The 27,148-nt window shown below is 32.4% G+C and overlaps 1 protein-coding gene across 1 annotated transcript in view; it reads right to left on the bottom strand.

The window, feature by feature from the left end:
* Window positions 1–27,148, bottom strand: part of LOC110997100 (calcium/calmodulin-dependent protein kinase kinase 2) — a 74,362-nt gene that overhangs the window by 41,454 nt on the left and 5,760 nt on the right. Inside the window, exon 2 of the mRNA XM_045634589.1 lies at window positions 11,793–11,860. Within this exon, the coding sequence (XP_045490545.1) occupies window positions 11,793–11,860 (68 nt within the window). The remainder of the gene's footprint in view (window positions 1–11,792; window positions 11,861–27,148) is intronic.

Raw genomic sequence — 27,148 nt, 5'->3', positions numbered from 1 at the left:
TTCGGTTTTGTTGAGAGCAAGCTGTGAGCTAGTACCGAGTGCCGTATCGCGTAAACTTAGACGTCATAGATTAACATCTCAATCGGACTTGTTATAGTAGTATTTTCATTTATAATAGTTTTTATAAATGAAAATACTATTTTCATTTATAAAAACTATTCGTGTCTTCTATATGTTTTTAATTAACCTTTTTTGTTGTTTCTTTGACAGTAAATCAATTTTCTCAGTCAAACTTTTTAAGTTAGAGTAAACTATAAACTTAAAGATAAAGGATTTTGATTTGAATCAATTGTTTTATTGTTATTAAAATTGTGTTTTAAAGTAAGCAAACATCCGGCACCTTCGTTACAGTTGTCATATATAGATTACATGTAATGAAATTTAAATGTTCAATTAATTAATATATCTTCTAGTTTATTTCAATACTATGTTTTTAAACTATGTAAAATATACAAATTGACGTTATAGATATCAACAAATTAATAGCAGGTAAAAAAATGCATATATATATATATATACGTGTTACACCCGTATCTGAAGTACAAAGTAAGCTTTTAAGGTTAGAAGCAAGTGAAATGTCAGATCTGTACATAATAATCTTTGTTAGAACCAGTTGTTGGAAGTTTTGCGCGCGCAAACTTAACTGACCCAAAGTGTAATTGTACGGAATCTCATGACTCGTTTACTGCTCTTGTAAATTAACATCTACAATTTAATGAAAAATACTATAAATTTTAAACACTTTATGTATATTTTGTCATTAAATGGTTCGTATATAAGGTAAATTTACATATGAAGATTTTGATGGTAGCAGTATATATAGTTACATTCAACCATTTGCATAATGCATGAAATACAATTTTCAAAGGCGAATAGCAATTATTATATTTTTTCCAATTATGCATAGTGAATGAGCGTGGTAGTTGATAAGTCCGTAGCAATGTATGCAGAAATAAGCATTGCGGAATAACGTAGGATGTCGAAGCCTTGCAATGTGAAACTTTTCATATCTTGATCGATCGAACTCTTTCGATAACTCGAAAATAACGGCTATAAAATGTTTGTATACTGAACCTATTTATTGTTATTCTCTCATATCTCGGGTCAGAATGAGACTAGCCAATGACTAATGTTATCATTCGACATTTTGTTTATAAACAAAAACGATATGGTGACATATTTCGTTTGACACGAACTCTTTCTGACACGAACCTTTTTTTTGTAATGGGGTTAAACTATAGTTTTTAAGGTAGAACAAAATAAAGAAAATATTATTCACCAATAAGACTGGCGGGGGCGGTTTAGAAATTAGGCAGGCATGAAAAAAGCTAAAAGAAATTACTCCGTTTGGGCCCAGTTAATTACAAAAAATATGAGGGAGAAAATAAAACTAGCCCCATCGACAATCTTCATATGCCAAGATCTAAAGAATATGTACTACTTAAACTACCTATTATAATATTATATGGAAAACAAACCCACGAATCTATATGAAAGTTCAGAGAATGATTAACTCAATAGAAACTTTTATATTAAAGAAGTATTATAATTTCAGTTTACTCCTCTCGCTTGCTGGGTATAATTTAAATTTTATTATAAATATTTGCTCGAACTGTATAGCGTTGTTTCGTGGGGATAAAAAGCTTTGATCTTTTTATATTGCAATGAAACACTGGCTTATCGCTTTGGTTGTGTTTTGTTATAAATACATGTAGAGTTTATTTACTACTCGCCTGCTCTGCGGCTTCGCCCGTATTAATTAGTATTAATTATGTGCGCTAAGTTTTTCTCGGTAAATAAAATAGATTTTAAAGTTGTAAGACACATAGTTCGGACGTTTATGTAGAGACTGTAGCACATAACTTAATTCTATTGTCAATAGTTTCAGCAGCGATTTAGGATTTTTTATTGGTTTTACTTTTGTAGTTTCATAGAGAACCAGAAGAGTCTAGTAGTTTTGGATTCAATGCAAACAAACAAACAATGAAATCTTTCTTCTTTATGATATTCTTTATGATATGATATAGTACTGTGCTACAAAATTTACTTTGGAATTCAGTAGATTGTGTAGAAATTTTTAACAAATAAAACCATTAAACAAACGCCATATGTTTGACAGCGGGAAATAATGTTAAAAAAACACGTTTCAATATGTTTAAAGATGTTAGTTATTTTTAAAGTTTTCAGTTTCGAAACTAGTAAGAATTCTGAACTCTCTTTTTTATTGATATTTTACTTGCTAATATTACTGTCTCAATTTTTATTTTACGCACAACGTATGTCCGTTGTGCGAGAGACTAAGTACAGAAACTGAGTCCACAAACCATACTTCCTACCATCGAAAATTAGTTTGGAAAGAAGATTAACGTCAAAAAAATGAACAGCGGTATCGGGGAATGGGCATTTTACCAAGTATAGAGTATTTATAGAACGAGGGCAAACGGTCCTGTGATGTCAAATGATACAGCCCCCCACCGACACTCTCATTTCCAGAGGGCCAGTTAGCGTTAACGGTCTTTTAAGAATTGGTCCGTTTTTTAGAAGGACTTACCTAACATAACTCAATATTGCTTTCGCGGCCCAGCTAGGTGAGATCTTAGTTAAATACTTTCTTTACATAAGACGTATGCTTCTACAGAATAAGATAAATTAGGTATTTATATTAAACATACTAAGCTTGTCTGTCTAGCAAACAACAGAATGGAACTCTCCAGAGATTGAAATCGGCTATAAGGCCGCGAGTTGCTGAAAACAAGAGATAACTTAACGTCTAGCAGACAGGAGCGTTCTGATTTTCTGACATGTGACCTTTGATTTTAATAATTTCGTAACTGCAGGTTGGGCTCGATTGCCGATGAAAAATGGAGATGATGCGGTGAAAGCCCTAAAGAGAAAGAGACCCCTGAAGAGAAAGAATGGGCCCACTGATTTTCTCAGTGGTTCCATCGAATGTGACGATGTGCAATGAGGAACGGAGATTACTTCGAAAAACAAAACAACAACTTTTTACATTAAGCCGTTTTTCATTTTCTAAACATTTTCAGTGTTACCGACATATATATGAATCGGGCCCATTGTGCCAGCTACTTAGTCCCCTAGTAGTGGGGTCCCCTAGGTGGTAGTAGTTCACAGTTATTTCACCTTTATGATGAAAAACAAATGGAAAAATATATTTACGTCTTCTATTATTAGATTCTTTATCTTTAGCAAAGATCGTGTAAAAGAGAATCTATTTTAGATTCGATTGAATTGCGCCAATATCGGTCGATGTTAACCCAGAAACATCAAAATTATTCGACATTGAACCTTTCATTAGGCCATCCATGCATGTACGACTGGAACGAGCCTAAATAATTTTAAATTTCATTTCATCAAAATCTAAATATTATTGTAATTGTGGAGGTCAATTTATAAACCATAGTAAAACAAATAAATATTGAAATTTCTTTAATTCAATTCCTTTTTTTATTTTCTACGGAATTGGCTTTGTTATCGTACGAAATGAGGTTAAAATAAATAATAGATTAATTATCGTTGTATTGGGACGAGATGACTTTTAAATAGCAATAATTTTTGTTTATAACCTTCATTAGTATCAAGTAGTTATATTTTTAATTGGAAAATAGTTAATTTAAGTCATTTTTGTTGACGACAAAGAAAAATTAATTAAGTTTATTTGTAGCTGTGTTTATTCTTAATCACATTTAAGGCAAAATAACTCAAAGAGAGACATGTTCTGATACAATCACGATTGCATCCTAATATTTTATCTAAAAACTATTGAGTGAAAACGAAAGTACTTAACTAAGTATTAACTTTAATACAATTACAACAAGTGGTTCGTGCATAATCTGCCTAACAAGTATTATTGAAGAACAAACAAATACTCGATTCGGGAGATGTTTACAAGCAATAAAATTGTGGTGAGCTGAAATAAGACTCAATTGACGCACAGATATAGATGACTCGAACCACTTTGATATTTTCACTTTGCAATCTTATAGCAACGCATTTGAGTAAAGACTTAAAGCAATATGACTATCTGAACATCATCCTGCCTATTTGCCATCTGTTATATAAAAAAAAAACGCTACAGAACGTAATCTTCAGACCGTAGTGGTTATTCTTTATTTATGGCATCTATGACAAAATTGTAGATTTCATCAGATCATTATTCTATAGTAATATAATTTTCAGATAATAATTTTTACGTTATATTAGAGAAAAATTGACGTTTTTTTCCGAAATTGTCAAGGCGAGAAAGGGATATATGAAAAGTAAATTGTCTCGCTTTAAAATATTCAACTACCAATACATTATCAATCAAAGACCAGAATTGAAAATACGAAATGTGCATACCGTGGGACGTTAAGCATCAGCTGTGATACATTGTTTACATTTCTGCCCCCAATGTGTTACACTAGCAATTTTAACTGTATTTATATTTAACTGTTAATAAGACAAAACACCACATTGGGTCTGGGCCTCGCGCTTTGTATATCTGTTTCGTGAACAGTTGTTTTTTAAAGTAAGTAGGCGGTTAGTTTTGGATGTAAGGCATTTCTTCATATTATTTCCTTTACCGTACTACCGAGTGTAAAATGGGCTCGTACTAAATATAGGAGATCAAAACTACGGCCTCAGGTATGAGGATTACATGCTCGAGACACTATTTTTTTTCGTTGGGAAATGCGGTATGCATACCCTCGCGCAGCACGGTTGCCTGATGGTGAAGGGATTATGTGGGACTGGCTGCTGTGCATAACCACTAAAACGATGCCAACAGCAATCGCCCGAGGAAGGACACACTAAACCTTAAACTCACGGTCCTCTACGGCCACGAATGATGTGGACCTCGGCAGTGCTAGGGCCATTCACATCAGTATTTTACCCTGTTTTATAACGCTGGGGAGGCCGGGTACAATGTGTTAGCATCCCTTCTTTTGGGCGCATGAATCAGATGCTGACTAAAACCGCTGATGAGTGAGCGACTCCGTGCCGGGGATTACACAAGGAGTAGCACGGTGCAACGGCGACGTGGATCTGGGCTGCGGGATAAAACTCCCTGGTCCTCTCCACCTCTTCTTAATGGTGCGTGACGGCTTCGCAGAATCTCTGAATGACACGTGCCATCACTGTCTGAGTTAGTGCTGCTTCTCACTATGTTACTCGAGACACTAGTCCAACACTACACTAACTAATAATGTATACATAATACAATAATAGCAAACTAATAAGCGGTAAAAGAAGTAATGATGCGTCCTATAAAACATCTGCCAGAACCTTTTGTTTTATCCTCGAAGGCCACTTAAGTAATAACGAATATGTATTTTATGGAAACGTGAAATTATAAATTTTATTAAGTTTTGTATAAAGTTTGGTTTGTTTGACGATCCGACACCGAATCTATACCCGTGTTATCAATCTCTATTACCGAAAACTTTTGCAAACTTATAGCACTTAGAAGTTATTTCAATTAATATCCGTTGGAATTTATAAACAATTATTAGACATACAACGTACGCTATACATAAAACTGGTGTGATAACAAGAATATAATGAGGGGATTAAGAAAGGGGTTTTGCTCATAATAAGTATTTTTTTATACCTATGATAGGGGGTAAAAAGTTAATAAATTCTTATATAAAGTATATGCTTTGTTTAGTGGCTCCACGACGAATGCAATGTATGCATGTGTGTATTTTGTGTTATGACGTCTTTTGTCTTTATCTTGACGAAACACGCGTTACATGCGAGTAGACAGATTTGTTTTTTCACCACCGCTATACAGCTTTCGTTCGCCATGCAAAGCTTCTTGGCAGCCCGGATAACCAATTCAATTATTTTTATTATATTTTTATTGAATAGAAAATAGATTTTTTAATGTTTCTGACTTAACCTTATTTATTTTATGAGTATTACACGCTTATAACTGGATACACCTGTAATTTTATTTTTTTACATATTGACATGACTTATGTCGGCTACGATATAATAATAAGTTCAATTAAGAGATTATTTATTCCATTTTTATTTTTATTTTTACATTTAGGTACAAAAACAGAAAACAGATTGAATACATACATACAGTTATTACACACTAAACAACATTTGAAAATCTGATATCCAATTATATCTGTACACAGCATTTTACATTAAGGGTCTGTTTCACAATGTCCGGATAAGTTCCAAAAAAAATGTATATTTATTAATTAATTCAAATTAGTAATTAAGGTTGCAAGTATTCACCATGAACTATCTTTTTAAATTTACAAATACTATTGTGAAAATATCAACTTCAGAACACACAGCATTATAATATTTGCACATTCTAACGAGCGCAATTTTCTTTTATTCACATTAATTGTCTTTTAACTTACAAGTAACTTTTGTGTCACTAAGTGCGTACTTCCCTAACTTAAATGATTAAGTTAGTTTTTTACCCTAAACTATCAATTTGTTTTTTAAGCAAATTAATAGTAGTAATAACATAATTAAAAATACTATTTTAACCTAAGGCATTATCCTAACCTGTACATAATATGAATAATTGAAATTGAATAGAACACTAAATACTTTGGTCCTTGTTGCAGAATATCTTTAATGCTGACACATCTCCTCTGTATTGTGACGCCTATTTCGCCTATTAGGGTGGCCGATATTACAGTGCGGAACCTAAATCTTTAATTAGTGCCTATGGACTTAAATCCCACAGCAACCTTTAGTCTCTAATCCTAAGGAACCAAAATCAAACTTCTCAGAGAGACTCCTTTATTTTGGATGTTGATGTTAGGTTTACTACACGTATAAGAATCAAATATAATTACGAGGTTTGAAAGCCCTTTCATATGAAATAACGAACAATTCGTAATCCGTCCAATCGCTGATAATCTTTTGGATTAGGGGCTTACTCGAAATCTAATTAATTCAATGTAACGGATGTTTCATATTAGAAACTAAATTAAATGTTTATAATTGAACTGAATTTAGCGGTTTCGGTCTGCGGCGCAATAATCATGTTTCTTATATAGAACATTAAGCCATAACAACATATATTTGTTGTTTTCTTTTGTTGCTTTGAAGTATTTTTGTTTACTTAGTACAAAAGGTTATAGTAGACTACGCGCTAACTTCTTTATTTCAGATTATATCGATTATCCATATGTAGTTTTAGTTAGAGTTACTATGGTAAAATACTTCTATACTTTGGCGTGGACAGTTTACCTACGTAATCTAACATTCAGAATATAATAGCAAGGATTCCACTCATTGGTCCCAAGGAGCGCTTTTGCATAGTTATATTTAAAACATGAATAAGCAATTACAAAATGCATACAGTTTTGACTTAATTTTTGTGTAATAAAGTATTTATTGAGGAAGATCACAAAATCACGGAATTATAAAACCAGTGGAGTAATTGGTACGATTTGTAGGGTTTGATGAAATGACGTCACCAGATCATCATCAAGGGAACAACTTTTGTATGTTGACGTCATAGCACTTTGTTTGTTCTAAAACCTTCCAATGTGGCTAGGATTTGAAGGCCTAAATTGTTTGCAAATCATAAGAAGCGTAAAAATGCCTATTACAGTTTTAGTACCTGAAAAGTTTACATCAAATAAAAACTTTGTGCTCTTGTCTACACGAAAATATACTTATTTTAAGGTTACATCAGAATCGTCACGTCCCTTGTACGCTCTCGATAAAATACAAATTCAAGCTTATTTGAATGATTGATCAAATTCACCCCAGGACACGGTAGGCAGGTGTTTGAATATTAAACGATTTTCACAAAAACAGTAAAGCGTGTGGAACTTTCAAATGGATCCGTACTTTTTTTCGATATCATTTTTTTGTGCTGAAATGCCGCCGGTACATATGTGTGCCAGTGACACATGAAAGTAGATAATTGATCACACACTGTATAACATCTCAAATTAGATAAATTATTCTTGAACGCTTATAAATTAAGTACATGAAGATTCATAGGCCACCTCGAAGGTAGGTATTATTTTGAAACCGTTTTTATTTGTAACCTATTAAAGAATATGTCCAATATTTACCAACAAAATTAAAGGTGAGACAATAATATTTTTGATGAGGACAGGTTAGAATTCTTTTCGATAATGTATTTTGCGATATGTTTAGTGATCAGTAAAGACACACTTCAACACTTTTATTATAGTACAAGGCTTCATTGGTTAAATAAATAAATAAGAATAAAAATCTTTCCAAAATATTAAATTTGTTAACAAAAAAACTCCTGTTGAATGGAACCCTAAGGTCGATGTGCAATTTATGAAAACCATACGCCTGACTCGTCTACATATTCATTGTATGCGTGAACGATTGCGAAGGTTAAACGAAATTTTACGCTACAATTTATTAGCCAATTTTATCTGTAAATTACTATAGAAAATTTATGTCTCTGTTGCTGTAATTTTTTTCCGGTATTGATATCAAATGAAGTGTAGTCCAATGACCTGACTTTACTGTTAGACTTTAGTATTAGAAAAAAATATAAGTAAAACATAGAAAACTTAAATAGCAGGTTTTCTTTCGGGGGGTTTTCTCAATAGTAATTTATATATATTTCCTTACCCGTAACAAAAATTTTAATGATTACGAACCGGCCACCACAATAAACCAAATTTCTTTGATTTTGATATTGTAAAACTCACCAAACGATTCGCGTGATTTTCAGTGATTCCCGAGTTAAAAAAACTTGTTTCCGTTCAATACTATTTTAATTAAATGCTTATTAAGTATTTTGTAATATTTTAATAAGTGGTTTTTGTTAATTAAAATTAACACATAAGTGCATCAACATCGGTTGTTTTTTACAGTTATAAAATATATAAATAAGTTTGACAGAAAACAATCAGGATATTGTGTTGTGTTGCTATTTAATAATTAAATAATAAATATAGACCTAATAATTTAATAAAAGATCTCCTACTTGAAAATTCATATTAAAATGTAAAATAAAATTGCCGAATATCAGACTCGGACGCGTTATTTTCATAGAGAACGAAACGAAGCCTACTTCATATTGTTAAATGTTAAGCCCAGCTTAGTAGGTTTGTTTTTTAAACAATTACTTGTTCGGTATTGAATATAATATGTTTTTGTAAGAATTGTATTGCACATCAAAAGTAAATGAATCACTGAAAAATAGGTCTGAAGTTATTTTTTTACTCTTATAGCGTTTGATGAGTTTATATGGTTAGACTGGGGAATAGTACATCGTCTTTGAGCTCGATCAAACCAATAGAGTGGCTTTGGGGCTCGGCCAGTAACTGGGTATGTTTAATATGAAGAATTTCAATTTATTTCACTTACTTTATCTCAGGTGATAAAGTAAGTGAAATAAAAGTAAGTAAAGTAATTCTTGGTTATTTTCCGAATGCATATTAGAGGGAAAAGTGAAGTTTTATCTTCAAAGAGAATCTTAAATATATGTGAGAAGTGGTTTCCGCTTGCAACTCGAGTGCAATGCAGACGTGTAAAATGGATATTTTAAATAACATAGCATTTTCTTTTTTAAAGACAAAGTTGATATTAGAAAATGAAGTTTTATATTATTTTTATTATAATTTTAAAATAATAATTATTTCTCAGTAGATTTTATATAATCAAATATTATATATCAATATATATTGAGGATTTTATTTATAATGTTATAATGTGAGAGAAAGAACCATTTTGATACGTCATAAGTGACTGACATTGGTAAATCCATATAAGTGTTAGCTAAGTATAACTTTATTCAACAAAATGCTAAAGATGCGATATAGTCTAGTTAACAAGTTCAAAAACGTGATAAATAAAGATCAGGACCTATAAATATGAGCGATGGCTCATTCGATTCGGAATCACCTCTAGAAAAATGTTTTTGAAGTATTTTGGTGCAGGTTAAAAATTGCAATTCTTATTACCAAATAAGATGAAATTGATTTTGTTAATAACTCGAACTCGCTCATATTTTTTATTCGCACCTTTATCTCTATTTTTCACGTTTTTGAACTTGTTGACTAGACTAATCACTTTCGTAAAAATTGTTCAAAAATCACATTGCGAAAAAACAAATTTTGTTGATTTATTAGTAGGTAGTCTCTAATATGATTTAATTGGCAACATATAACTATTCCGGGACGGAAGTCCCTGAACAGCTCGTACAATATAATAAACTTTATTACTAAATCTGATCAAACTTCTACTAAGTTCGAATGTCATGTTCACAGCAAGCTAAGTTTTGTAAGTACAACTGCGTCTAAAGTTTTAAGTGGGAGAGAAATAATTTTATTTTAAAATACATTTTTATACTAATACTTAATTTATACTTTATCCTCAATAACACGTGGTAATCATGATATTGAATTGTAGTTTATATGTGTTTGTCGGTTTACCATAGCAGTGCTATCTATTGATTACTTACTCCTACTTATAGACAAATAATTTGCAATAAAATAAAATTGCGACTATAATTAAAGATCTAAGCTATCCTATCTGTTAAGTTGGACCAGACTGCTCACGGTGTGCCAATTTAATTTAAAATCGGTTAAGTAGTTTAGGAGTCCATCGCGGAATAAACATCGTGACAGGTGATTTATATATATTAAGATTATCGAAGAAATGTTTGGTTAAACACGTTCCGGAAATACTGGTTCCTGGTTGGCATACATTTTAATAGTCCAGTCATCGTGTATCCTTTAAGGTAATGCGTAATGCTAGTATTAAAAAAATGGCTAATATCTGTATTAACTAGCCAAGTAAGTTCTAAGTAGTTCTTAAGAATATATTTTAGTTTTTAGATGTTATTTTTGTAATTGTATAATTCTGCGCAGTTTCTTGCAATTTTGTTTTTAATTCAGTTATGCACTTTTTGCTTGGCTGGCCAGTGAGAGATCTATAAGGTCATCCCCTTTTGATTATTTATGTTATCTGATTGTATATGTACAATTCAACAATGTTAATATAAAATAATTAATATTTGCTTTATTTAAAAAAGCTTCATATTTTCTTATGCCATATAGCACGCACTTCAAGTAACTGTATACCTAATAAAGCATTGGCTTATTTTACCATGGATTGATTAACTTACTAATTCTGAATTTTTCAGTCAAATGGCGTAATTAAGAGCTTAGGATTTGGTTTTAGCTTAATATAATTTTATTAATACCACTGGCAATTTTGTTGAATGAATTCGTGATTTCAAATATTCGAAATTCAATTTTTTTTTGTCATATACATAATGCGGAGTAATGTGAAGTGAATATTTATATTGTTGTAATCTAGCTAATAAACTTAATGCAAGATGGTTTCGCATTTTATTTACCACAAACGTTACCTAGTAATAAAAAGTCTACTATTAACTATTCAGCTTTTATGGAAATTTATCGAAGAATGAGAAAAATATTCTTCTAGAAATTGTGAGAACGCAATATCTTCTCTGAAATGTGTCCGAGGATTATTTAAATTCATTTTAATATCACTGTTGCATATTTCATGTCATTTCAAGGAATTTTATATTATTGACAACATTCACCCAGTCCTAGTAAAATGGATTACAACTCAATTTTTTTAATACTGAAATGTGCCTTGAAAATATCTTGCTGAAGCGTTTTTATATATTTATATAGGTATTTGAATATTTATTTTATATTAAACACAATAGAAATTTTGTTATATATTTAGTAAAGATTTTTGCCATCTATTGAAAGAAATCACTCACACATACAAATCAAATGAGGCAGTAATCGGATAATTGATAATAAAATATAATTAGGTACCTCGCTATGTCTCCAAGCCGTGGTGCTCTAGATCTTCGAAGGGAGCCCGATAAAGGTAGAACTTCCACCTGAAACAATACAGTTATTTATTCAAATCAGATCGAAAATTAATTACAAAATATGTACAATTTATACTAATAAAGTGTAACTTAAAATTATACAATATGTGCCCTTTTATGGGAATAAAACGAGTTACGAAAGAGTACGTAATTGTAGGCTGTGTGTGTGAATGTATTAATAATTACAGCCAGTAAATTCCTTTACTTCTTTATTTAAGTTCATCAGCTATTGATATTATTTTTGATTTAGCTCATCAAAACTAACCGGTTAAATATTAAGCATTTTGATTATTCAATAATACAACACGACCGATTGCATTTCTACAACCTTGACTATTATTTCCATTTAAATTTTGACTTGAATTACTATCTTATTATTGTACCATAAATAGCTGTAACGCCGGTGGGTACTTAAAAAAAAACCCATTAAAATTTGCTGTATGGTCTAGGCCTCGGCGCCTGTGAAGGAATTTCACATTGCGATTCGATATCCGATGATGAAATTCAGCCGCCAGTATTTATCCGAACGATTCTTCAGAACACTGCCATTATTCGCTTTTTACAATTTATTGATTGAAATATCCTGAACACAGCTGTTCCGGCTACTCTAGAATTTACAATAATGTTAGTAGAGCTCATGTTCTTGTAGAAGTTCTAAAACAAGTAATTCACTTAGTTCACGTTGTGTAAACACAGATGTAATATCCTGTGGGAACGAAGAGGGAATTAACCCCGACGTAATGTTCCAAGACTTGGCAGGATCTAGACGTTTCCAGGCGCCGTGATAAAGAACTGGGCCTCGCGGAGAAACTTTTTTGTAATTTTATTTATGTAATGTAGACGTTACCTAAACGTGTAATTACATTGTTTTGACTTACACTTCTTTTATATTGTGTTTATCTCAATAAAAGTAGTTGGTCAAAAGAGTGTTGGTCTAATGGCTTCAGCGTGCGACTCTCCTCCGTGAGGTAGTAGGTTCGATTCCCCAGCTGTGCACCAATAAACTTTCTGTCGCTCTTACGATGTTTGAAGAAATAGTGACGTAACGGGCTTGCCTTAGACCCAAAAAGTCGAGTGTGTGTCAGCCACAGGAGGCTAACAGCTATATGCCTGACTGTTTATTTATATTCGTCATAATACCGTACGTCGTTGCTACAAGTCCTAGGTTTTTCTGTGGATATTTCACTATCTAATTGTTTTTTTTAAAAGTTTATTTTAATATCTGGAAGTAAATAAAGTTGTAGCTTAATATAACTTTTGCTTGGTAAATTTTGAACAATGTACTAGTATTTTTTTAAATATTGATAAAACACCTTTATATTTAACACAGGTAAAAGGCCGCCTCAGCCATACTTGGGCGGATATTTTATTAGCGCATCGGAAGTAGGCTCTCAAGGTCGGAGCGACTTTACTTTGTAATAACTCTTCAAGTTATTTTATATACCAGGATTTTGTGAACATAAGAATAAATTAAAAGTTTGTATTATGATTAAAATTTTATAATTTTCATCTTTATTGAGCAAATCGTACAAGGATATATATATATATGTTATAAATGTATTGTATGCAAATCAAATTTTAATGGTTCTGTTTGCAATAAAAATTGAAAAAAATAATCTATGTATTAATTATTACATGTCAGCCTTTACGAACTTTTATTTAAATGCATATTTTATGGCGGCTAAATTTTGTTATTTTTATTTCTGTTTTTAATTAAAAATATTTTTAATGTATAGAACGTTAGATATCCTTAAGTAACCTTCCCTTTATCCAAACACATTGTGTTGTAAAATATTTTGTTACATCGCTTAATATAATTACCACTAATGGCTCATATCAAATGTAATTAAGGAAATATCGCGACTCAATCGATATTGTATACAATACATACTCTTATACTTAATACATTAACACAATGGATACAAAGAAACAACCGGACACCAAAACTCTGTATGGCGAATTTTGATTAAGTAAATATGAATGTTAGGAGATATTATTAATGTATATCTTATTTTTATAAAAAAAGATTATTTTTCGGATCTAAGTGGTCAGTATAAAGCACATGGGGTGCCGAATACTCGGATCCAAGAGCTAGATGTGGCAATGGTTTAAGAATATGAACGGGACGTTCGCACGCATCCGAGTTGGCGGCACCGCTACTTATTTATTTATTCGGAAACCAAACAAAAACATCCTTACAATAAAAACAAAGTCAAAAATAAAACACAAAACAAACACACTAGATGCATCCACAATAGGTTATACTTACTAATATAATAGGGTACTATGACCCCGTTCCAATCGGATCCGAGAAAAGAGCACTTACATCAGGACAACGTCTGCCTTAAAATATTAACGAAACAAATATATATCATCTGATGTTATTTGACGAATCTACACCTCAATTTACTTATGAGTGTAAATTTACTGATATTATATTTGTGTCTAGTCTAGAATAGTCATATAAAATACTATCGTTTAACCCCGCTTCGCACGGTCGCTTATTTTATTAAATATGTATATAGACAAATGGAAGCGTCATAACTTTTCTGTACTGTCAATAGTTCAAACTATCGAAAGTTTTATACGGATCTCAAATATGTGGTCTATGGTTTTAAGGAATAATCCAAAAATCTACTGGTGCATTTCTTTAAAATCTGTCCAGTAACTTTGGAAAGCAACAATATTTTTATAATATTATTGTAGATAAATAACACTATAATTATTTAGATATTTTTTCAAGATGGAAACGCACGCTATCGTTTAAGTAAATAAACATCTAACAAAATCCGTACCTCACCTTAATTCTTAACCCAGTAATAAATGATATAATAAAAGATAAATTTAACACGAGACCCAGACGACGGCCGTCTCAAAAATTATATTTACCCAAATCAATAGAGTCGCTACGAAAATAATCCCCGGCGCCATTTCGCAAATAACTTTTATACATTAGCACATTTTTTAGTTTAAGCAATTTTTATGTTTTATAAATAATAAATGTACATAATATAAAAGGGCATCCCCTTTAAACTTTGAGATTGCTGGCTTGGAAGAAGCTAGAAACGCTTTCTTAATTGCATGCCCAGGTCAAAATTTTCCATTTTCTCTAAATTCACAGAGGAGCTGGGACGACATAGACAGTAAAATGACTTATGACAATCTTTTGAGCCGTAGTACAGGTTCAGCACGTGCTAGGCTTTTGGCCGTGGGTACGCATGAGGCCGGCTATTGGCTTCACGCTTACCCTTCGTCAAATACAGGAACATTTCTTGAACCTGACACGCTCCGAATCGCAGCCTGTCTGCGGCTTGGGGTACCGGTCTGCGCTCCTCATACTTGTCCCTGTGGCAGTGATGTCGACAAACTAGGACATCACGGACTATCATGTCAAAAAAGTGCTGGCCGCTTCTCGAGACATGCCGCACTCAACGATATCATACATCGGTCCCTTGCCACCGTCAACGTGCCTAATCTACTTGAGCCGACTGGAATTGCTAGAGACGATGGCAAGAGACCGGACGGTATGAGTTTGATTCCATGGAAGATGGGTCGGGTTTTGGTATGGGATGCCACCTGTTCAGACACACTGGCCCCTTCCAATCTTCATGGAACTAACAAGAGAGCTGGTGCGGCTTGTGATGCGGCTGAAAAAGCTAAAGTCTGCAAATACAGGGTCTAGGCTCTGAATATGATTTTGTCCCATTCGGTGTCGAGACCCTTGGTCCGTGGGGTCCTAGCGTCATCTCTTACCTCCTATGTAGTGTATTGCACCGAAGCTTTTTGAGTGTATTATGCCGTTGAGGTCCCGGTAGAATGCGATAGCGACCCCGGAGCCTCTGTAACGCGGCTTTGTAGGTATTTGTCGAGGTGTTTTTAGTGGGTATTGTTCACCCAGTCTCTGAATAGCAGAGATTTTGGTGTGGGTCGAGTCCCACATACCCCTGCAACTTCCTAGGGCAGGGGATGCGCAAATGCATTTCCACCTCGAATAACAAAAAAAAAAAAAAAAAAAAAAAAGGGGTCCTAGCGCATTCAAGCTTTTAGGGAATTATCAAAAAGGTTAGTCGACATCACAGGAGAACGAAGAGCTGGCAGCTACCTCGCACAAAGAATTAGTCTAGCTATTCAAAGAGGGAACGCTGCTAGTATCTTCGGAACCTTGCCTAAAGGGACTCCTTTTAATAATATTTTTTAATAATTAAATTTTAAGGTTAGTTATTAGATATATTTTTAGTTTGTAATTGTATATTAATATAAGTTATTATTATTTAGACATAAATGACTCTGAAGTTTACCCATACATCAAGAAATCAATTCACTTCGCTGCATAAGCATAATATAATATATAATATTTGTAATAACAACTGTACAAGATTTTATTTGTGGAGAGATAAAATGTTCGGTGTCATTACTATTACTGATAATTTATACACTGTTTTGCGATAATCATACACTACTACGGATATCCTAAATTACTTAGATATTACTTTACATGTCAAGTATAAACATTTAAAAAGGCAACAAAAAAGACATAATTGACTCCAAATATAATATCACCGTTTATTTCCTGGAAATAAATTCATGTCTATTTCTGGGTAATTCAGACACGCGATGCGGCTTTTAATTCTAATAGTCCTCTTATGAGACTAATATTTAAGTAATCGAAATATAGATTGGCTTTTTAGCCTTTTTAACCATCTATAAATCTTATAAGTTTTGCTGTTTTTAGTAGTAAAACTGCTAGCTACGGATTTACACTTTTTTTTATAGAACAAGGGGCAAACGGGCAGGAGGCTCACCTGATGTTAAGTGATACCGCCGCCCATGGACACTCTCAATGCCAGAGGGGTCGCGAGTGCGTTGCCGGCCTTTCAAGTCTATTATATTTCTATAAAAAAAATAAGTAAAAATTACTTTTGTATGTAAAATAAACAATCGGTTACCCTACGTGTTTACTGTGAACTGAAATTTCATGAGGATCATGAAATTTCAGTTCGGTTTAAGTGTTTACTCCATAAATAAACAACATTGTTTGCTTTGCTAAACTTTTAACGAATTTCGGGTAATTTCAGAACACTTTACGAAAATAAGCGTGCCTATTGTTTCTAATTTTAGTCAGTATTGTTATCAAGCCCTCAGGACTGAGTTGGTGACGTAATACGTATATATCAGCTAAAAGCTAAAAGCCATCGCAAGCCCTTATAAAATAAAAAAGTCCTCTAATTTTCGGTAAAACTGATATAAACCATTAACGTGTCTGCCCCATACGGGATTAGGCTACTACATAGAGGGCGTTGTTTTTCCGCAACTGTTAAACCTATGTGGAAAAACTATACTATATTCATTTAAAAAGAAGATTATTATTTTAATCATTTATCCATTATCATTCTATACAAACGTCGACGCACTTAAATGATGGATACTTTTGACAAAACCACCTTTAAAGGTTTGACCCTCAGATTCTATATGATTCGTGATCATTCGTGAGCTTTCTATCCCACGCCGTAGACTCTTTGGGTTTGGGTCTTAGGCGTGCCGGGTTTCGTACGATGTTTTCCTTAATCATATAAGCCAGTGTTAAATGCGCACATAGACAAAAAGTACATTGGTGTACTGCCGAAGAAAACTACCTACCTCAATGATGTTGCGCGTTAAAAAAACTTTTTTGATGTGAAAGATCTATAGCCGCACGTAAAACCGATTTTTGGCGTGGCGACGCATGCCGTGGCGACGCGTCGCCACGCTATATGATATACAGTCTAAATGCAGTAGTAAATTTCACATTAAAAATATTTAATAAAAATAATGTTTATTCAACAAATGGTCATCGTTATCTGGAAAAAAAATCGTAATATTTTATTTTATCATTATGATATATTTAGTTCCTATCACAGTCTGTTCTTTTCTGCATATTACTTTTACAAAATAATGTCGATGTTTCACATCAGCCAGGCGTCCAGTGACGGCTCATATTTTTTTACTTGGGGAAATGCATTGCGCATACCATTCCGCGGCGCGACTGCTTGGTGCGGAAGGGTTATGTGGGACTCGCTATTGTGCATAACCACTAAAACCCCAAGGAGCCACCAACAATCGCCTTATACGGGATGCGGAAGGGCCTTACCCGCTTCCCGACATGCGATGCGGCGGTTGCGTCCGCCTCTTCAGGCCCATTGTTGGTTTGTGAGGATGCTTGACACAGCAAGCATCTTTCACACAACAACTAGGCCAATTCCACTCTTTTGCACTTAATGATTTAAAACCTGATCCAAGTTAATTAGTCATTATATATTTTTATTAATTAGTCATCTCTGTGTTAATCCTATAACAGCACACATGTAAGTAGCAATCATGTACAAACGGGGAAATAGTTGTTCGTGTTCCCTAAAACATTTAATATCTCCAGCAAGGTCGGCCGGGGCGGGCGGTGTCGAGGGCGGGAGGACGAAGGGTTGTTAAATTGATGCGAATTAGTATCAACTGATTTCACAGCCTTTAGATCTGATTTTGAGTTTGCGTCAACAAAAGCTTCACTGTGTGTTGTACTTTGAACTTATAACAACAAGCCGATTCACCCTACTTCGTCTGCATTATGAATCCATGATTATTATATACTGAGTGTAACATATGTTTCCTTTAGTTTGGCACGTACATCACATACGTCTGATAATATTTTTAAAATATTTTAATATTTTATTCAAAGTTACTACTTAATTATTTATTACAAATCCTAAATAGAAAATGACTTTACTTTTAGTACGTTTTCAAATCAACTTCAATAATGAATTAAATACAAGATTAAATTGCTATAAAATTCGCCCTTTTACTTTTGGATTGGTTGCAATAATGGTTTATCGGAAAGTTCGACTCAAGGTCAAATGTTGACCTCTGGCACGGCCCTACTACTTCGTGCATCATCCAAGGTTGTGAAAGAATAACAATAAAGGTAGCTGTAATACTATTTTTAATATCTAACCTCCTAAGACATTAATAGACGCTTAATTTCGAGAACTGGTGTGCAATTATGTAATCAATTACCATTAAAATTTGCAATATTGGTGCGTTTGACACATTAAAAAGGCATTAAAGATGCTTGTTAGATTGAACATAGTTGACTATTTGGACGGCTAATGGCGACGTGTATCTCGCTCGTATATGCATATTAATATTAAGTTTCTCATGTAAATAAAATATTTTTTTAAGTTCTTTAAACATAACTTAATTCTAAGATATAATGACAGATTATAAATAAATTTATTCAAAAATTAATAGTTATTCGTTTTTAAATAAATAAAAAGGAATTAATAATATTCTATTATTTTTTTGGATATGCGACACATCAGTCGGAAGTACATACAGTGGTTAGATTTTACAGTTATAAATTTTTATTAATAATACACATTTATAACTGTAGTATTGAATAGTAATAAATAATATAATAGTATAGTAATAGCCAATATATGTAGTAACATTTGTTTATTTCAATTCTAAGTACAAATAAATATATGTGTATATTTAGTACTAGGCTTTGTCTCGTGAACTCTGGCACTCGGCCAACGTAAGTCTCAGAAAATATTGTGAAGAGACGTGTGCTCACAATTTATATACATATATATATGTATCATATAAACCTTACCTTACTTCAAGGAACTTAAAAATGTTAACGGGATATCTTTGTTGAACCAGTAAGCTACATACTTTATTTTACCTTAATATTTTTAAGGTAAAATAGAAGTAGCTAGTTAAATATAAAACTCGTGTTTTTTTTATAGAACAGGGGGCAAACGGGCAGGAGGCTCACCTGATGTTAAGTGATACCGCCGCCCATGCACACTCTCAATGCCAGCGGGCTCGCGAGTGCGTTGCCGGCTGGCATTTTGAGTATACGTTACGTATACATTTTGGCTTTTAAGTAGCGTGGAAGGGGTTGCTTTCGTCAAATTCTTCCGTTTGCCCCGAGATCGAAACCTAAAAAGCGTTTACCGTAGAGATGTTTAAATTACCGAATAGATAATTATCCATAGTCATTAACACTTATTATTAAATAAATTGTATCATCAATCTTTCTATTATCAATATATCACGAAAGATATCCGTCAGCATCACAAAAAGTCTCATCCATACGCTAAAACACTATAATTAAATCTCCCCTATAGACCTTGACCGTCTCCAGAGACAATACTCGTAAAATCGAATTTATGAATCTGCTTTGGACATGAATGTGGAGCTTTGACAGCGTAATTCAATATTATGTTTTGCAAAAAGCCTACTTAATATTACACAATGTAAACAAGTGCTATATGCATAAATGATAGATAGAATAAGTGTAATCAGTGCACCATTATTAAACTCTTTTAAAAATAGATTGGATATTTTCTCCAAATCTCAAAATACGTGCGTATCAGCTTATTAAGCGGCAAAAGTGTTTAAATACATAATAATAATATGATACTGCTTTTAAATATGTGGTATATGTAGTTTTTAATCAAGGAACGTAAATCTATCATTTCTGTGTCCGAACATATAATCGTAATAAAGACCCTATGAGAGTTTTTAATAGAATTTCCTTTTTTTCTCACCTAATGTGCATTTCCAGTCAATTTAGGTAAAAGCTACTTTAGTTATTTACAAACTAATAACGATGTGTCTAATTATGTGATAAAGATTCGTAAGCTTCAGTTTTACATAATTAATTCTTATGTAATATAAGATAAGCCTCTATCCTCGTAACTTTTAATACGATTCAGTCCATTTGGAGGAGGATATTCTCCATATTATTATTTGTCGAGCTCTCCTGTAACATGAGCTTCATAAAAGTTATTTACCGGGCTTTTAGCTCGATACTTTATATGAGGAATAAACTTGCTTTGCGATATAATGCTTTGATATTTATTTATACGCGTTTTATTACTACATACTTAAAACTTTTTCTGATGTTGTTTGTGATGGATTTTTTTTGTTTAAAGCTTAGATTAGGCGAATGGTTTCTTTGGCTTTAGCGACATTTTGACCACTACCTGGAGAAGTATATGTTTAAGATTTTATATATCGGTGTGGTGTATTAAAAACTAATAAAATAATAATAATATAATAATATATCATTTGAATTAAAACACAAAAATACAACTGCATAAACAATAGTGTTTTCCAGGTTTATATTAACATAAAAACCTTTTAAAGATTCAAGGTAGATCCACAAATACATACATAGTGTAAATCAATCTGCAGTGAGGCATCTACGCCTACACTTTCACATTATCAGTACACCTGCAGTGAGCCTTAGGCCGTTTTGTTACAACCGTTTTATTTCTATTTAAACAGTATCTCCCCGATGGACATACCCTATATTTATAGGCCTTATCTCTAAATTGTAATTGTAAAGACGACATACAAGTTTTTTAAATTTCATTTTAATTTTCATGTAACGATAAATCTTACATATCTATCTTATATAACATATCATAACCACTTGAACTTAACCAAATATTTAATTTACATTCAAATAAAAGTCATTAAAAAAATAACTAATAAGATATACTCCAAAATTATTAAGAATAACTAAATTGTAACAAACAGTAACAACCTAGACTACATACCTCAATAGAATCGTAGTGAAAACGCACATCTATAAAACGCCTAAATGGCGAATAATAAACAGTTTACACGCCCAACGGCAACGCTTTCAGCTGAAATGAAAACTTGCTTTGTGCAATATTGATTTACTCTGACTTCTCTTCAAAGGTTTCAAATGGATTTACATAGCGTTCGTGTTTTATTCTTTATACCTTGTCCTTTGAATATCTAATTTCCCTCAAAGCAAGGAAAAACTACAATTAATTGCTTCCGCAGTCGCAATACCCATCCAGACCCCAACGTTATGAAGGAATTTTCATTCTACTAATATGAATTTTACCCAATTCATTAAATAAATATTAGTATAAAAGGCTTACTAAACATGTTGAACAGAAACCTTTTAAATACATGGAGTTTCTAAACCCTTTCAAACCTCTCTCTTGGCTGGTAACATAATGCGTATTGCGATATGACCTTAGCAAAACTTTATGAAATTTACTGAAACTTTTCCCCAACTGTGGCAACTTCAAGTTTCATAAACAAAATATTCGTTTGTAAAGTCCATAAATAAATATCGAGGTTCATTTTCAAAATGCCTCTTTCTACAAGTTTTCTAAAATTTTTCTCTTATTATATTATATAACATGTTTCGAAATCACTTGATTTCGGAAAAAATAATGTTAAATTTGACTCCTTAAAACGCTGTTATGAAAAAAAAATTTTATAAATGACTCCATATTTAATTTTGTAAAATTAGGGTCTGTTTCACAATGTCCGGATAAGTTTCAAATAAGCTATTTATTACTTATTGGTAGGATAAACAGTATTTTTCTATTTTATTGTTTCACGACAGTCAGATAGCGCTATTCGTCATGAAACGCGAAGTATCTTATTTAGAACTTTTATCTTTCGAATAATTTATGAGTTGCATAGCTATTTGATACTTTATCCATACATTGTGAAACAGGCCCTTAGTATTGTTTATAGATAAAAATAGTTGGTATTTACATATTAATTTGTTAAACAGTTACGGTTTCGTATATTGTTCAAAGTTCAAAAGATCAAAAGTGCAAGAGTAATATTTACGAAAAGATATTTCATAGGAAATATCAAGGACAGCAGGAGGAAAATGAATTTTGTTCCAGACTAATAAAATGTAATGAGAGCGTACATTGTGTTCTATTTTTCTCCATGGAGTCGAAATAATATTTTTTGTTTCAGACAACTTGGAATAACCCTTGTGTAATAATTACGCAGTACAAACGATGCTAAGTTATTCCAGGTTTTGTTAAATGCCTGGGGGTTTAACTGTCTATACAATATATTTATAATGTTATGCCTCTGCATAGATCGTTGACCATTATTTGTACGTATATTGATGACCAAAGATATCCATTAATATTTTTATATTGCTTCGTAATTGGATTTTGAAAGTCTCTAATAATTACATTTAGAGCAGATGATTTAATGAACATAAATAAAAATGTATATGTTTGGAAAGTAAAATAGAAGTAGAAAGAATCATAGTTAATATACACTAAGATATAGTAATATGTCTGCGCAATGTGAAAGTGTGAAAAAGTTTTATTATACTTTATCCATTTATATGTCGTTTTCATGACTACGATAATTGAGATAGATCTTATTTTATATAATAAACAGTTTTTTTATAGTAATATAATGTTATAATTTGATATAAAGTTAAAAATGTATATATGATCGTATGAAAAAGCATATAGCTATCGTACTTAAAATATATCGATGTTTGGCACAACAGGTAAAAATGCTAATTTGTCTGATATAACGTAATTCTAGGCGTCAGTCCTTGAATATCCAGGCTTAATCTGTATTGTAATGAATATATGCCATTCGAATTATAACTTTGAGGCCAGCTTTGAATTTAATCTCAATGCTAATTCTCACCCGCTCAGATAACAATTAGTCTTATATATTTAATTAACAACGTACTATAAAACGTTTTTTAAATATTACTTACTTAGGGGTTAAAAACCTAAACGTCTTGCTTCATTGCGATTGGTCAACAGTATATCTAATTAAAACAAACACAAGACTCGAATCATAGCCTAGATATATTTTTCCTGATAAATGTCAAATGTTATATCTAAAATAACATGTTTAGGTGATTGAGGAGTCGAGTTCCAAACTTAAGTTCAAAGGTTATGTATTAATGGACTCAAATTATGAAAAAAACATCAGCCATTAACCAGTTTTTTGGGAGATTGAGGGAGAAATAGGTTAGATGGGTAGGTTCGATTCCCGGCTGTGCACCAATGGACTTTTTTCTATGTGCGCATTTAACATTTGCTCGAACGGTGAAGGAGTAATCGGGAGGAAACCGACATGTCTTAGTCCCAAAAAGTCGACGATATGTGACAGGCACTGGAGGATCACCTACTTGCCTATTAGATTTAAAAAATTGATCATGAAACAGATTCAGAAATCTGAGGCCAAGACCTAAAGAGGTTGTAGTGCCACTGTTTTTTTTTGGGACAAATAGTAAAGCCGACACTACAGATTGTAGCACCATGGTATTATTAATTAAAAAAAATACATACTATACCTAACAGTACTTATCTAAAACAATAACATCGAAAAAAATATGATATATAGTATGAAATACACAATATGGCTACTGCGAACCTCGTACAATGATATCGATAGTGTAGGAGACAGCATTCAGTAGGTACAACGTCTTTGTTAACGGGAATCTGTGCAACAGACTCGTTCTGACCCTTGGTGTCGCAAACAAACTTAGCCTTCGCCGACGTATATATCGCCTAGTTACATAGAAACCATGTAAAACTTAAAGATAGATGCCATTCAGTCGCTAATAAAGAAAACGTGTTAACATATGCTGTATGCCCTCCAACTAAAGACAGTATTTAATTTCATGCGGAGCCCAAAGAGAGAGAAAGATATTTTAAAAGAATGTTATTATTTATTTCTTATTACAAAACGAACTGTATATTACCTTCGTAAATCTATAGTGGGTATATCGTTCTGTGTAGATGTTTGTTTTATATCTAGGTTCGAAAAATACGCTGAACTTTCTTAGTATCGCTAGATCGATTGAAGTAGCTATACCTTTTCTTAATCAATATTACCTTCGTTAAGACTTGATTCTTGAGAGTTCAATTGAATCTTAATTCAGCTCGTTCAAATATTTATATTGTTTACCTTAGTAAAAATAAGTACTAATACTTATTTGTTGCATCAAGCCACACAAATGGAGAGATACATTATTATTGAAGAAGTCATTGAAAAAACTAATTAATTAATTAATTTTAGTCAATAAGGGTAAGTCAGTTTAGACTTATCGCTTTATATTTATTTCACAAGAGTTTGTTCTTCCTCTGATATAATATCGGGTTTATGCCAATAACACTTCGTAAAATCTTTCAATGGGTAAAGTGACTTATTTGTGGAAAGTGTAATTCCCAAAGTAATCACTAGAGACAAACTTTGTAGTGTCTTTAAACGTTCGGAACTAGATATTATGAGAAACAAATAATACAAAGGGCTGGCTTCTGAAATTAGGAAATCAACATCTTTGGAAATTTGGGCTGTTGCTTTGTGTTGTGTTTTCGATTATTTTTAATTCTTTATAGTAATTTTTGATAGTATGTTTTCGTGTCAGACATGTAGCCTATCGGACTATGACAGTGCGCACACGCACACCGAAAGTATAAAAGACAATCTATCCATGAAAATAGAGACAAATCCAAAGTTATGTATGTTTAATTAAGTAAAGAAATTTACAATATTTAATAATAGCCCTAAATAACGGAGAGGTCGCTCATAAATTATAAACGTTCAATATGAGCATTGTTATATAAAATTGAGGAATTTTCGAAACATTGTAAGCAATTGTTATGTTATTCTATATTAAATGAAAACATGTTTCTGTACAAATTAAAGCCTCTTTCTGTTTGAACGTTCTATTTATCCAAAAGGTTCTTTTAATACTGTTAAAAGACTAAGTTAATTTTTAATAACTATGGGGGAAGATCGTATTGTGAAGTTGGTGTGGTGTTGGTTGCGGGACAACTTCTTTTGGAATCCAAAAGTCGGAATTGAATGCATTGATTGGATAATTATTAATCATACACGTACATTACCCCGCACTCACACCATCACATAACACAGCCGAATTAGGTTTTACTTAGTTATATGTATTTAATAATTTTATTGATTTTTCCTTTCGTAATAGAACTATCTATATATATAAAGGTTCTATATATATATATATATATACAGTAATTGGTTATTATGTTGAAAAATATCAGGATACTAAATATTACACTACTATTACTTATATATTTATTAATAAGATTACAATTAAGTATTTACAATAGGAATTATTTAATAGCAGTAATCAAGAGTAAGTTCTACTACTAAGAGATATCTTTGAAGACAATTAAAATTCGATTGTGTAACTGACAAAGCCTTGTGTGTATTTCATGCTTTCAGTGGTTCGTTTTAGGCGGAAAAGCAAACATACGATATCACCGCAATTTCAATTAAAATCTTCATCAAATGTGAATGGAAAGCTGTTATACTTGTTCTTCTCTATTTTCCATCCATTTAAATCATTGCATGATTCATATATTGTTCTCATTTCGGAGGCCAAACACTTTTCAGGTACCTGAGCTACCGGGGTAAGTAAGTATATAATGTACTACTTGGTGTGAATACGAAAAAATCTATGCTACTATCTCAAGAGCTAAACTCACTTAAAATAAACGTCAAATTCATAAACTCCTTCGGTCTTTCAGTCGGTTAAAAACGTTTATAATGAAGCTAATTATCAATTTTATATAAAATAAGTTTACTAAATTGGTAACAAACCTGCGGATTATACAAACTTAAAATAATATTCTAATGTACTCTAACCATTAAAGAAAATTAAGTCTTAAAAATCTCATAAATACTTAATGTTAATAAATACATTATAAGATTTCAATATAATTTGTAAATTTTCTCGCTCATAAAATATTAATAGCAGATACTCTAAAACGTGTTTGAATAATGAAAGAGCAATCCCGCGAGCCTCGCTCTCGTTAAAATCTATAAAATTGTGTCGTAAAAAAATGGATATTACGGCAAAGTGTTTTAAGTATACCGATTCATCAATACATTTTACATTATTGCTAATTCAATTCGACTTAGGGTCCTTCAAGAAAGGAGCGTACCAATTCTTAAAAGGCCGGCAACGCACTCGCGAGCCCTCTGGCACTGAGTGTCCATGGACGGCGGTATCACTTAACATCAGGTGAGCCTCCTGCCCGTGTGCCCCTGTTCTATAAAAAAAAATCGTAAATCACTACTAACCATACCATACAAATTATTATTAAAACAAACGAAGGTTACTATTACGCTCAGTAATTAAACTTGAATATCAAGAAACACTAATTTTGTGTCCGAATAAATATTCAACGTAAATAATTTTCATAATAATTCAAATAAATTAAAACCACAAACAAATTGCATTGAACTCGTGCCTCGTGATAAACCCTAACTTTATTAACTTAATAAAACGGTAAAGTGCGGGCGCACGCCAACTTGAAGCCGCAAGTATATTAAAATTATGGTTTTTCGAAATTTATCAATAGTCTATATTCCCCGAACAGGTAATAAATTGTGTCATTACTAAAGCCGTTACATGTAAACTCCACTTTTGATACGCTGACACAAGTCCTA

This window comes from Pieris rapae, chromosome 3 (genome assembly GCF_905147795.1).
Source record: "Pieris rapae chromosome 3, ilPieRapa1.1, whole genome shotgun sequence".
Classification (NCBI taxonomy): Eukaryota; Metazoa; Arthropoda; class Insecta; order Lepidoptera; family Pieridae; genus Pieris; species Pieris rapae.
The sequence above is the reverse complement of the archived record's forward strand: the minus strand, read 5'-3'. Positions and strand labels throughout refer to the sequence as shown.